At 35.9% G+C, this 15416-nt stretch overlaps 1 protein-coding gene across 1 annotated transcript in view; it reads left to right on the top strand.

The window, feature by feature from the left end:
• The window catches only part of Abcd1 (ATP binding cassette subfamily D), a 397244-nt gene that overhangs the window by 321444 nt on the left and 60384 nt on the right, over positions 1–15416 (top strand). The window contains exons 6-7 of the mRNA XM_069838061.1: positions 2511–2688; positions 14056–14299. Coding sequence (XP_069694162.1) covers positions 2511–2688; positions 14056–14299 — 422 coding nt within the window. The remainder of the gene's footprint in view (positions 1–2510; positions 2689–14055; positions 14300–15416) is intronic.

The following is a 15416-nucleotide window of genomic DNA, read 5'->3' as shown; positions in this document are numbered from 1 at the left end:
ATTTTTGTTACTAATGGGTTTCTGCATTTGTTACTGCATATTATTCATGTAGCATTATTAATTAAAATAGAGAATCGTCAACTGCAGAACTTCAGCATAAGAGGCACCTAGAACCATAAGGGCCTAAAGCACACTGTGGTGAATTTGTACATTTTAGCATATATGCATGTTTTGATATATTTTAATAGATATTGTGGGATGTACAAGATTGTACCATGAACAAATCAAACCTCACATATTATAAATCTGAATAATAATTTGAATTTCATAAATTAATGTAAATTTTTGTCAGAATTTCGATTTTATGCTTTGGGCCCTTAAGGTTCTGGATCCGTATTCTTTCATTTCTTAATTCTATGCAGATACCGCACTTCTCCTTAGCAGGGTGGCAACATACGGCATTTTGTAAAATTAAGTCAGATATCTATATAATAAGTCATGCTGTGGTAAAGAACGGTATCTGCAGTTTCTGTTAAATTGCTAAATTAATATATTTTTTGTTTGTTTCAGTAATTTTGTATTGTCATATACAGCTGGAAACCACATAAATTATGTAATCATACGTAAAAATCGAAAGGGGCTGTACAGAAAACTTTAAACTCATTTTTCTCGATACTTTGCATTTTGTAGATATGGCACTTACCCTTAGCAGGGCAGAGTAGAGTTCAGGGCTTATAAATAGGGTGTCTACACTCTTATTAGCAAGGCTATCATTGCTTTCCGCACCTTCATAACCTAGCACCCACATGAAGGTAAACCTGTGTTTTGCCAGTTGCATTAAGACATTTTGGCAGTCCAAAGTAGCTTAGAACAACATTCAAAGCTTTTAGGGCTACCTGACTCTCCTTCACTCTGCGCGAAAGATGGTTGAAGATGTTCCAAAGGCTTTCAATAAGGCAAAATTTGATTCTTTAATGCCTGCACCAGCTTTTCCATCCTTTATTGATCGGTTTGTATGTCAGAATAGTCAGTCTTTTCTGTAAGTGGATCTACCTGTTCCCAAAATTTGGCAGCTTGTTTAAGAGCAGTTCAAATAGTTTGTTGAATTTTGGTGTAATCTGGTCAGAGAGTATTTTGCATATTTGCCTACTTTTCACATCTTATAGGATTTTAAGGTGGCCCAATATATTATTGGCCTAAAATTCATTTGCCTGTCCAGTCTAAGTGCTCATTACATTGCGCCTTTCTTGATCTGCAGATACAAGAGAAGCAAGTTCATCAGCTCCTTCATGGCTGCTGCTATGAGACAGATACACATGATGCCTGAAATGCCTGCACATGCAAGCCCTTGAATTTTTTATAACATGAATTGTACTGTTTTTTCTTTTGCTTTTGGTCACCATAGCAAAACATTTATATGAAAATATATTTCTGGTTTATGATGTAATACTAATAAGTTTTCTGATTGTTTTCTTACTTTTATAATTAAAATGTCTGCTACAGTGGTCTAGTGGCTAGAGTGCTGGACTTGTATTCCTGTGCACCTGTGTTTGATCCCTGGTCTACCCCCGATTTATAACTTGTATTGGGTAAGCCCTTGGTCTAGGTAACATGGGTTTTCTCTGGTATCTCCAATTCTCCTGTGACATCCCAACAAATCTCCATCATTTCATCTCATTGAAGGTGTAGCATAAACCAGCCTCCTATGGCGCACCCTGGGCAACAACTCTGTTGGTAAATTGGTCTACAAAACTGGCTTCATATGGGTGAATGACGAACAATCAAGTACCCGCCATTAGTAAAGAAATAATAATAATTGAAATGTAGAGAAGACAATGAAGCCTTAACTAAAATTGTATTAATAATTAAGTTATTAGAAAAGTGTCCATTTCAAAAATTCATTTTAACAAAAATCTCAGAATAGATGTTTTTGCATACTTTTTTTGATTTCATACAACGAAAAATAGACGATTAAACGAAATCATTTTGTGGCACAGAGAAAATATTGACACAGTACCTCTCGAATTAAGCTTCCACTCTTCTTGGCATCGTTCCACCATGCTATTTATCTTATTGACTGGTAATATCTGCCAGAGTTCAGAAAAAATTCGACCCAAATCAAGTGTGATATTTGAAGCCGAAGTATGCTCTTCCAAAGTTTTGCTGCAGCATGACACATGATACTTTCCTTGCTAGAGGTATATGTTACATTGTACTTCTACCTTCATTCTTTATTTAAACCCACTTTTACTTGCAGAATTTAACTGAATTTATAAGGATGCGTTTACGAAAATTAACTGTAACAAAGTTAATGATAAGTTACTTGTATAGAACTGGAATTTAACTCGATTTTGTAGTTTTCATTAGATAGACTCCTTTTTTTAAATTATATCCAGTTGAAAAGAGCTTAAGTAGTAATTTAGGACATTAATCAAGAGTTGCATAAGAGCTAAAACTCAGAACAGATAGTCTTCAGTACAATTTTAAACTCATCATCTTCTAAAATGGCATAGAATCTGTTAAGAATCAAACCCTGATCCTCTCTGATGGTGCAAAATATTTTGTTGTAGGAAGTTGTTGAGCTGGCTGGCTACACCTCAAGGGTTGGCGACATGTTAGATGTCTTTGAGGATACAAGTCGTGGACAGTACCAGCGTACTGTAGTGACAACTTCAGAATCTAAGTCATCCAAACACAATAGTGGTGGCTTTAAAATGGAGTTCAAAAATGGACAACCTGTTGTAAAAGGTACATAGGTAGTTACTAGTCATACTTAAAATTAATATTATACTATATAGATATTGTAAAATTATTGAAATCTCATATCTTTGTCCTTAAGACTAATAAAAACGACACTATTGATATTGGAACTGTTGAAAACACAAAAGAAAAGAAAAGAAAAGAAAAAAGAAAACCGAAATTCTGTCCTATTATTCCTCAACTCAGGATTTTGGATACTAACCAAGAAAGAAAGGAAAACAGAAGGAAACAAATAATAAAAGTGAGGTTTTGCAAAATATTTCAAGATTTTTGCTTCTGGATAAGTAGGAAAGGAAAATTCTTATACAACTACAATTTTTTTAAATGAAGAGATAAAATAATGGTGTAGAAAATAATGAGTAATGACTAAAAACAGTGTTTTTTTTAACAATTTATAATATTATTATATACAACTTCTATTAAGAAATATTAGCTGAAACACGCTGAAATAATTTCGGACAACCACACTCCAAAATAAATAATCAATTATAGACCTGCTCAAAGGCCAAGTTGTTGAAACTTTGAGTGGAATGGTTCTTCATTACCTAAGCTAAGGTATTTCGTGTTGTTACTATGACGACGATGATGATGATGATGATGATGATGATGATGATGATGATAGGTACAAAATCGACATGAGGCCAATGATGAAAAGTTTGAGAAAAGGACATTGTGGTGGTGGTGGTGATGATGATGATGATGATGATGCTAGAGCTGTCCATGACAAAGTATATAATTCTTCATAATCTTCCTTCTGTGTATTAGGCCTAGTGTCCCATGATGGTGGTGGTGGTGGTGGTGGCGGTGGCGGCGGCGATGGCGATGGCGGCAGCGGGGGTGGTGGTGGGGGTAGTGGTGGTGGGGGTAGTGGTGGTGGGGGTAGTGGTGGTGGTGGTGGCAAAGTATGTGATTCACCATTATCTTCCTTCCATGTATTATACCTTGTTGCCCATTATGATCTTATGCCAATTTTGATATGTCCCACACCCAAACAAGCAACTTCTGACAGCTCCATAATGTCTATTTTTGAACTGCCTTCCATCTGTTCCCTGGATCCATTAGCCTCATTACTTGCCTTTCTGGTGTCACATAGTAAGTGATAATGGCGTTGCCACATATATCCTTCCTTCTTGCCTCACTTATCAATAATGAACACAAAATCTCTGCCTGCTCATCAACCCACTTGCCCACCAGCTGTCTGCCATTGGGATGAGGAGAGAAGGAATGCTGCTAGTTGCAATGTCGCACTCTGGCCCTGAAACTTCACGTGCTTTACAACTAGAGATGTCAGAAGATGATTTTTTCCCCACGATCACTTTAGTGGTGTTCCTAATGATCTCTTCCCTTTAGGATGATGATAAAAATTCTGACGAAGAATGCAGGTTCGATCCATGTGTTAATGGTTTTTCTGCCTTTAGTTATTAGTCATATATATCTGTGTGTGTGAATGAGTCTGTGTGTGTGTGCACGTGTGCCTGTGCTCCATAACAAGACATTTAATTCTTGAAGAATGTCCATATATTTCTTTTAATCCAGTTTTTATAACCAGTTGTTTTTCTCATGAACTTCATTTTGCTACCAGTTGTTCTGCTTCTGTCTCTTTTTCACTACCATAAGCAAGCCTCGGTCTTGCTAAGGTTTTATAAGCCCTAGTTCTTGTAGATCTATGCCTTTGCACTAAGGAAGGTTTAAGTACTTTTTTAATGATTTTCAACGAACTATTGTAGTTCAGAATTTTGGCAACCTTTCGACAGTGGAATGAGGCAAGGTCGTCACATGTTGTCTGGATTAACAGTACAGCTCATTGTCTAGGAATCACTAATCCTACCTATGTCCTTTGACTAAAGGAGTAAGAAACTTAGAATGTTGTTCAATTTTATGCAAGAAGGTCTGACTTAAAATAAGACTTTGTTAGGATACAACTCTTGTGACTTCAATTTTTAAGGTTCACCATAAGCGAAGCGAGGGTTCACTATAAATGGAAATATTAATGTACTTTTTAATGTATGTGGGTTGGGACCAACGATTTAGATTCACTATAGCCGAATGTTCACTATAACCGAGTTCATATATCCAGAGTTGACTGTATCTTGTTATTCTAAATTCTTCATTATCGCCTGACAAGTATTTTTAATTCGACCTAAGCAGCTACATAATTTGAAAGAGAAATTACGAAAAAAAAAAAAAAAGTCACAATGTGACAACTAATTAATATGTTACTATATCTTCAAAGTGTTAATGTGCCAACATGAATATTTTTAAGAATAATGAAGTCCCCAATGCGATTTTACATTTATTGTGAGACTGGAACTCAGTTGCTATATTCAATGTACAAATGTGAGTGCTTCAAGTAATATTGTGATAAACTGTGGACTGTGGTTTCTAGTTTTAGTTTTGTTTTAATTTTTATTAATATTTGAATAGAAAATTACTTCTAAACATCTGGCACACAAAATAGAAAGCAGAAAGTGAATGCTTTAGCTGATATGAGAGCTAGCACTAAACTCATATCTAGTTGTTTATTACGTGATGATGATAACTGTGAACATAGTAAGCAAAGTGAGCTATTTAATGACATGATGATATGAAAACAAATCTTATGCCCGTATTCACCAACACCAGTAACTTTTGTTGTTAACTAAAACTCTGGTAATACCATTATCTCGGATAATGCTCAATTATATATTCACCACACCATTTATTACCCTGGTTTTAAGAAACTAAGTTTTCGTTTAAATAATTTTTCATAACGAAGCACGGAAAGAATAGAGGGGAAACAATTGACTAGCATCACGGAAACTATAAATTCATTATCAAAATAAACTAATTTACGAGTGTATATAGGTTAGCTGTGTAGTAGTACTAGCAGTAGAAGAATAATTGGGGACTAAATGAAGAGAAAAGAGAAGGATAGAAAGAGGTAGTGATATCTAGTAAGTAACAAATTAATTTAAATTCTTTTCCATATGGATCCATTGTGTGAACACAAAAACGACTTACATAACGAGTACCAGGTACTAGGAAACTACCAAATAATTTAAGTACCTACCATAAGTTATGACCAGTGTTAACAAGAAACGTAGAAAGAAACTTAATATAACATATCTAGAAAAGGCATTGTTATTGGATTTGGTGGCAGAAAATATAAATGTAATAGAAAATAAAAAAACATATGTGTGACAACTCAAATGAAAAGTGAACAGTGGCAAAAAATATTAATGAGTTTTAATTCTAGAGGAAACAGGCCTATTTTTTCTACTTAGTTATTTAACGATGCTGTATCAATTGCTACGTTATTTAGCGTCCATGGGATTGGTGATAGCGAGATGGTATTTGGCGAGGTAAGGCAGAGGATTCACCATAGGTTACCTGACATTGGCCTTACGGTTGGGGAAAACCTCGGAAAAACCCAACCAGGTAATCAACCCAAGCGCGATTCGAATCCATGCTCGAGCACAACTCTGGTTTGACAGGCAAGCATTTCAGTTGACTGGGTTATGCCAGTGGTTCCTCGAGCCTCTTCGGGATGCACATAAATAAATTGTGTAACTATAACAATAGTTATTGTAGAATATTCATCTAGAACTTATCTGTTGTAAATTCCAGGTTTACACAATTTTGGTTGTTCCACAATTAGCTGTAATTATCCAATTATAGATGAATCTTCAGAGATTAAATATTTAGGAATTATTTCTGTAAACATCTGAAATGGGACAAACATATCAACTATCTTTGTAACAAATTACGTAGAATGATATATTATTTTGTTCAGTTACGAAATTACTTACAAGTAGAAGTACTACATACAGTATATCGTGCCTTATTTCAGTCTATAACCCAGTATGGAATATTAGGATGGGATAGTACTTATAAAACTAACCTTAATTCACTAGATTTATTACAGAGAATATGTCTAAAAAACCTATTGATTATGCTACTGACAAATTGTTTTTAGAATTTAAAGTCTTGAAAATACATCAAATTTATATCAACATATTACTAAATTTTATACATAAAAATCACACATTTATTCCAGATCATGTACTCAAACACAAAACCAAAGGTACAGATACAATGCATTGTTTGAACCCAAGTGTTTAATGATCATAGTACTAATATCGGCCCTAGAATGTAAAACAAATTAATAAAGAAATACCCTCATCTATTTAACTCAGACAGTTTTAAATTTGAAAATGTATGTAAGCAATTTGTTATGAATAAATTAAATTTTAGATGTAATTTTATTGCAATTAGTCCACACCTGTGGAGTAACGGCCAGCACGTCTGGCCGCGAAACCAGGTGGCCCGGGTTCGAATTCCTGTCGGGGCAAGTTACCTGGTTGAGGTTTTTTCCGGGGTTTTCCCTCAACCCAATACGAGCAAATGCTGGGTAACTTTCGGTGCTGGACCCCGGACTCATTTCACCTGCATTATCACCTTCATATCATTCAGACGCTAAATAACCTAGATGTTGATACAGCGTCGTAAAATAACCCAATAAAAAAAAATTATTGCAATTAATGCATGTAAATTTATTATGTCTCGAATCCTCTTCTGAGCACGAGGACATTATATTTTTCTGGCATTAAACATTATTATTATCTTTTTTTTTTTTCTCTCATGGATAAGACTGATGAAGCTATAATTCTAGATAACCTAAAATGTGTTACAAAATCAGTATCATCATAGTCATGAAAGTATGTAGCCCGTTTTTTTATCCTCCTAGGACGTCTCCTGTACTTTTGGCCATATTCTTCGTCATCACATTCTTTTTCACTAATTAAATATTCTAGTTGCCTACGAGCCATCTTGTTATTCCGATTATCTCAGTTTTTCCTATTTTATCGGCCAACTTATCTCTGGTAAAGTTTTAAACCAAGATAATACCAATTAACTGAGATAATTTTGTTGGTGAATACAAATGTAGCTATTATCTAAGATTCCTTAGCTAAAAATTGGGATAAAATTTTTACCAACGTTGGTGAACCAGAATATACTAATGACTCTACTACAACACAAAGCACTGAAATCACATTAACACCTGCTTCATTAGCAAATAATTTTCAATCTGAGTATTTGAATGACATAGGTTTATGGCCCAGCCTCACACCTAAAATTTGAGACCAGATCATTGCACATGGGCCATGAAAAATAGTTGACTCTGATTCACGGTTTTCATTCATTGCTCAGAAAAATCAGGAAAATAAATCAACAAATCACATCCACAGATTTTCTCTGTATCATTGCACAAGGAAACTAGCCAATAATGAAACATGCTGCTGGCAATGGCTTCAATATTTTGAAACAAAAAGTCGGTTTATTGTTTTTGTCGCAAACTGTTTAAAAATTCTCGATCAAAACTTGGCGAAAATCTAATTAACAATTATTTGAAGCACATCGGTAAGTACTTTTAGAAGCGGTATGATGCAGAAAAGTATATTTGTAATCATAAAGGTATTGATGGTCAGCATCAAAGTCTAATATAAAAAGAGTCAGAACATTGGAGAGGGGTTTTAGAATGTTTGATTGAAATAACTATTTTGTTATATCTCGGTGTAATTTGGCATTCGGGGAAGCGATGACAAGCTGTTTGCAAAAAATAATGGCAACTTTTTAGGACTTGTACAACTATTTGAAAAATATGTCCTGGTGATGGCAGAACACATAAAAATCCAGTCAAAAGAAATTCATAACCATTATCTTGGTAAGACTGTCCATAACCATTATCTGGATAAGACTGTCCAAAATGATTTATACAACTTCTTGGAACCAAAGTAAAGAATGAAATCATCAAAAAGACTAAGAAAGCTATATACATTGATACTTGACTGTACACCTGATGTTAGCCACCAAGAACAGTTGTCGTTCACTTTATAGTTTGTTGATTGAACTGATGAACTCATTCAAGTTAAGGAACATTTCCTTTCTTTCTGTCCCATATTTGATTCAACAGGGGAAGGGTTACCTACTTCACTTCTAGAAAGGATCGAAAGTTGTGGACTTAATATGAACAATTGAAGACCTAACATTCTAAAGGTGCTAAGTGCCAAAAACAACTTTCTGAGATATTGATGAAAAACACACTGCAAAATGCATGTTGAGATACCTACAACACTATCTTTTGGTGCATGAATGAGTCCCTACAGTTGAGCTACGACAAAGACAATTTAGTATGATATTCTCATACAGATGGTCCTTTTTTAGATTGAATAAAATTAATTTGAAAAATTAGCACTTAGCACATTTAGAATTTAGGTTCTCATTTGTAGAGAACAAGGTTATGATAATGGTGCCAATGAAACCAAGAAAAGCACAAACTTGGTTCGACAGACAATGTTATGGAGCAAGGAAAGTGGTCCTAAGCACCTTAAACATTGCCTGAGAGAACGGAGGATATTCCCAGCTGAGGAACTATGGAGAGAAGAGGAGAAAATACAAAACACTCCTAAAAGAAAAAAGGGCAGAATATATAGAAGAAGACGCCAAGAGAAAAGCAGAAACAGCCAAATCCGATCCCTTGCTAGCCCTCAGGAAAAAAAAAACAAAACACAGACAAGTGTCCTACCCATAGATGCATGGGAAAAGCACTTCACCGATCTCCTAAACAAGATCATAGGTACCTCCCCAAAGGGCAGGCAACTCGCGAGCCCAATAACAGCAGAGAAAGTCAGAGGAACTATAATGAAGTCAAAACCCAAATGAGCCCTGGGGCCAGACAGGATCTGCATGGAAATCATCAAGGACTCAATACACATTCTCACACCACTCTGGACAGAGTTATTCAGTACAGTAGCGTGCAAATTAATCCGAACAAGACATATTTTTACATTTTCTGTCATTGTTGGCCTCACAGCTGCTCATACCACTTTAATTGACATCTGTAGTACGTGTAATTCCATTGTTGAAGGTCTGTCGTTATTATTTTTTTTATAATATGTGACATTTTGCCTGTCGTTTTGTACTTATAAGCATTTCAGTTGTGTTGAAGACTTAATACTGCAATCCTGTGTACATTCTGTCGTCTTCACAAATGGATACAACTCCACGAAAACGGTCTAAAATTATAACATTAGTAGAGCATTCTTCTATGACACAGAGGCAAATTGCTGCAGAATGTCACATTGGTTTGGCTACTGTTAATTCGATCATAAAACGATACAGGGAGACTGGATCCATCACACCCCAGAAAAAAGGAAACTGTGGCTGGAAAAGGAAGACTTCACCTGCAGATGATCATTTAATTGTCAGGAAAAGTAAATTAAATCCTAGACTAACTGCTGTCGACTTAACCCGCGAGTTAATGGCTACCACTGGGGCGAATATTCACGTCACAACAGTGCGGCGTAGGCTTTTGGAAGCTGGACAAATGGCTCATAAACCTATTAAGAAGCAACTGTTATGTGCAAAAAACGCTTAATGTGGGCAAAATTATATCAACACTGGACAGTGAATGACTGGAAGAATGTACTTTTTTCTGATGAATCTCATTTCGAGGTCCACGGCCACCGTGTTTCTTACGTACGGAAAGGATCCGAAAAAGTAACAGCAGCTCATCTCCAACAAGCACCCAAATACCCCCCTAAAGTAATGTTTTGGGGTTGTTTTACACATGATGGGCCTGGAGCATTAATATCTATCAAGGGAATGATGAATTCTGACAAATATATTCACTTATTGGAAACCAGAATCGTACCCCAGCTGCAAAAATCATTTCCGGATGGCAGAGGTGTGTTCCAACAAGACCTGGCACCATGCCATACGTCTCGAAAAACTACAGAATTCTTCAACAAGAAGAATATTCAGGTACTCCCCTGGCCAGGCAACTCACCCGACATCAACCCCATTGAGAACTTGTGGTCAATTTGCAAAAGAAGAATGCAAAAAATGGATTGTTCTACAAAGGAGAAGATGATTTCTGCCCTCATTGGTGTATGGTTTTGCGATGAAGAAATGAAAATATTTGTGGGAAATTAGTGGAATCCATGCCAAATCGTTTCAGAGCTGTCATTAGGAACAAGGGAGGCCATATAGATTAGTGAGATATGTCTTAGATCCTTTTTTTATCTTGTTTGAGTGTTTTTGCATAAGTAATTACGTTGTTCAGATTAATTTGCACGCTACTGTAGCTGCCTAAACACCGACAATAATCCCTGAGATCTGGAGAACGTCAATAATAAAAATAATGCACAAAGGGAAAAGCGACCCAGAGGCTCCAAATACTTACAGGGGCATTGCATTAGAAAACAACATTTCCAAGATATATATATATATATATGAAAATTTTAACAAGAAGACTACAGAAGGAATCGAGGATGCTGGAATGTCAATTCTGCTTCACACCAGGAAGAAGTATGATCCAAGCAGTTGAACATTTACTGGAGAATATAACAGAGGCCATAAAGAAACCTAGAGGGAAATATTACGCAGTCTTCATACACTTCAAGAAGGCTTTCGTCCTTCTGGACAGGGAAATAAAAACAACAAAATTAAGAAGCATGTTAGGTGAAATGCATCTCCTTAACAACACAATCCACAACATTCTGGCATGCAACACAGTAATAATTGATGATTAGGTAGCAAAATCGAACCCCATAAGGCATACAAACGGAGTCCTACAGGGAGACCTCATAAGTCACCTGCTATTGAACATCGTAACAGCTGATGTTAATCAAATAACTGAAAATTCGCCTGAAACAGCTCTTGTCATATATGCAGATGACATGATACTGGGAAGCATCAACAAGTAAGATCTCCAAAAAGAGGACTGGATACAACAGAACAAATTTCACATAAATAAAGAGAAAACTTACCAAATGGCATTTAAGAAAGGAGGGAGGACGTCAGCAACAGACATGCTCATGCTGAATGACACACCGCTAACAACCATAAACAACTTCAAATATCTAGGGGTAACCCTGCAATCGACAACCAACTCATTCAACTACCACATCCAGGAAAGAACAGCAGCAGCCACGAGAGAAATTTACAAGATAAACAGCAATGGTGCTACTGAAGACAGTCATCACACCAATAGTGACATATGGAATCACCCTCATATGGAAGAAACTAACCCTCACTGACCTAGAGAGAATAGAGAAAGTCAAAGCACGCTTTCTCAAATGCACTCTAGGAATAGGAAGAAACGCATCTTCAAGGGTAATGTACGAGATGGCCAGAGAAAATTTCTATGTAGAAGACATCAGACTCCAAATACTACTGCAATCAACACAGCCATACAGAGACCTTCTAGAAAGGAGAAAAGAGAAACACTATATGATAAATCCCAATTTCTACGCCACGGTTGCCATGGTAGATAGGAACTGAGCAAAAGAAAATCAGACTCAAAGACATGTAATAACCCGCTTCGCAATACATGGTTTTCACCATAAGTTGTGCAAGACAAAAAGTTACCACGAACCATGTGAAAGTTATGTATGTGAATTGTGCAATTTAAAATGTGAAAGATACCACCAAACAAAGTGCTCGAATAACAATAAGACTCTAAGTGAATACGCTAAGAACTGATCTAAACTAGAGTCGACGGCAATTCGGAAGGCAGTAGTCTGCTAGCGTTTGCTTCGGGAGAGACAGATAGAGAGAGCAAGGCAGTGTACAACATTACCACATCGTACTTCACGAGCACATACAATACAAATAGCGCAGGAGAGAATTTAAATTATCAAAAGACAATAATGACCTTAGCCGTTGATTACTGTAAGCATGACACCAAACAAGCCCTCTTTCTTTCGCTAACAATATTCTTTGGACAGTTCTCAATCCTACGCCACATGCTTCTGCAGTCGTTTCTTGCGTATTGACAACATTGTAGCCAGCATCAAGATGGCCAGCAGCATTCTGCTCTTCAACGTTTTTAAAGTAATTATACACCTTAAACACTATTTTTCGCGCCTGCCTGTACAATACTTGTCTTTTTACAGTCTCTTCTTCCATTTATTTATCTTACACACACACACACACACACACACACACACACACACACAGTAAATGTTAGTTTTACTTATTCATTGTATTGAAACACTCACACGTGAACAAACGAACTCGGGAAGTACTTGTTATAGATTGATTCCGATTGGTTCTACTGTATAAGCTTGTGATGTCACATACCAGAAATGCTACGGCGGATATGGCAGCTGACCACCTTCCGAAATGTCGTCTAGTCTAGATTTCAAATGCCTTATCAGGCGCACCTTTATTATTATTATTATTATTATTATTATTATTATTATTATTATTATTATTATTAATGGTGCCAACATGGTTGGAAAGAAAAAAGAAGTCCAAAATAAAATTCTGTACAATAGAAAGTGATATTAATGTCCAGGAGCTCTACAATAAACTAATACATTTACAGGCAGTAGTGAATAATGACATCATAGAAATCCATTCAGTCTTTGAATTTCAATTTCAATCACAACACACTGGACTATTTTCCCATCATTTGGATATGTCTTAGGATTTTGTTGAATGTGCAGTGGAGCTTGATTAAGTTAAAATTAATAAAATCACATTTGCACTGTACAATGAGTCAGGACAGATTGTAAGCTTTAGCTAGCATCTTTATTGAGAATGAAGTTGTCAAAAACTTGGATCTCTCTCAAATCATTTATACTTTCGCAGAAAATAAAGCCAAACGCGGAAAATTTGTGTGAGGATATAGGGTAGTTTAACTTTTTGTAGTGTGATAAAAGTGTCTTCTTAAAAAAAAACTCTTAACACATTAGTGTGTATTAAAAGTTAATGTGAAGTTTTGAAAGTAATAAGTGTTTAAAAACATTTGATACAGTGTGATGGACGGAACTAGAATAACATTAACATTAACTTTCATCAGGGATGTTGCTGGATGGAGTCTTCAAGTGTGATAAGTCTTTTAATATAGGCCTAATTATTATAATGGATTATTTAGGTTTCAGATTTTAAGAGACCCAGAACCTTGAAAAACCGGATGGGGGCATGGGGGATGCCACTATCATAAGTGGTGCTGTGTAAGAAATTCGTTTGGGGCAGGCCTGATCCCAATACATATATACAATACAAATATGTGTACATAACTGTAACTTACCTGTGTAATGCATTTCATGCAATATAATTGCAAATTTTGATTATGGAGACTTTATGAAGTCCTGTCGTTAGTAGTACAATGTAAAAAATATGTGGAATCAAATGAGGTTTTTAAGTGAACTTCAACAATGATTCATAATTAATTGTTGGACTGCATGTTGTATGTAAATAACTCGTATCTTCATATCTGATTTTTTGATGAGGCATGTAGATATGAACATAATTTCTAAGTTTGTACTTCAGGTTGTGAAATTATGTATGTTTGTACTTTTCAAGGTACTGTTTGCGAGACGACAGATGGAACGATTGTCCTTAAAGATGTGCCAATTGTGACGCCCAATTGTGATGTGGTCTGTCCTAACCTAACTCTTACTGTCACCCCTGGTATGCATCTGCTCATAACTGGCCCTAATGGCTGTGGAAAGTCATCTCTATTTAGAATATTAAGTGGACTCTGGCCAGTGTACAGTGGAGAGTTGAGAAAACCAGCAACTTCCGACATGTTTTATATTCCTCAGAGGTAAGTTCATATTCCGTACTTATGCTTTAACGTCATGAAATATATCACTTTTATAGCCTAGCTAGTAAACATAGTTTGCCGCACTGTTAAGCCAAATGGGTCAGAACAGAGGTTCTAATTTTTTTCTCTGAATACCTCTAATTGACTGTACTGAAGACTCATACCACCTGATAGAAGAAATTATGGAGTTGTCATGAATTAAAGTACATTCATAATTAAATTTATTAGTTTTACGAATTACAAAATATGTTCTTAATGAGGGAATATCTTTGTTTTCTTAACACTGGGTTTCGAACTTTAGTATATCTTCGTAAAAAAAAATTGATTGAATTTGTAGTCAGTGTAGGGAAGCTACTTACTTTTTTTATCCAAAAATCCGGAAGATTTGTTCTAGAAAATGTATGAAGGCCATTGTAAGATATAAGTTCAGATAACTATTTTTAGCAGAAATATTTGAAGGTGAACTTTTCCTCACGAGAATAAATGATTTTTTAACCAAATCCCTGAACTAACATGTGTAAGATATCCAGCTCAGAAATCTGTTCTGAAATAATGGCAGTACTCTGTATCAAAGCCACCACTTCAGGATTGAGACGAATATTGTTTTCCTCAGCAAAGCTTTAAACCACAAGCAAACATCGAAATTTGTTTTCTTTTTAGAGTGGATAATGAAAAAACTGAAGCAAAAAAAAAACACTTGTTACTGTTGCTAACAATAGTACTGAAAAATTGACAGTTGACTTACTTGGATACTGACTGACGAGTACTTGTAGTGCACTTTGAAATAAAGCAATTGGATATTTTTACAAATTTAAAGGTGTACCATTTATGGACCAACATATCACTGGTGCTAGCCACTGGCATAGCTCAAATAGTAGCAAGTTTTACTGCTGACTTGGAGTTGCGCTTGGGCATTGGTTTGATTTCCACTTGGGCTGATTACCTGGTTGGTTTTTTTCCGAAGTTTTCCCCAACTGTAAGGCGAATGTCAAGTAAACTATGGCGAATCTTCAACCTCATCTCGCCAAATACTTACCATCTCACTATCTCCAGTTCCATCGACACTAAATAACCCAGTAGTTTATACAGCGTCTTTAAACAACCAAGTAAAAAAGAA

The sequence above is a fragment of the Periplaneta americana genome, chromosome 10 (genome assembly GCF_040183065.1).
Source record: "Periplaneta americana isolate PAMFEO1 chromosome 10, P.americana_PAMFEO1_priV1, whole genome shotgun sequence".
Taxonomy (NCBI): domain Eukaryota; kingdom Metazoa; phylum Arthropoda; class Insecta; order Blattodea; family Blattidae; genus Periplaneta; species Periplaneta americana.
The sequence above is the reverse complement of the archived record's forward strand: the minus strand, read 5'-3'. Positions and strand labels throughout refer to the sequence as shown.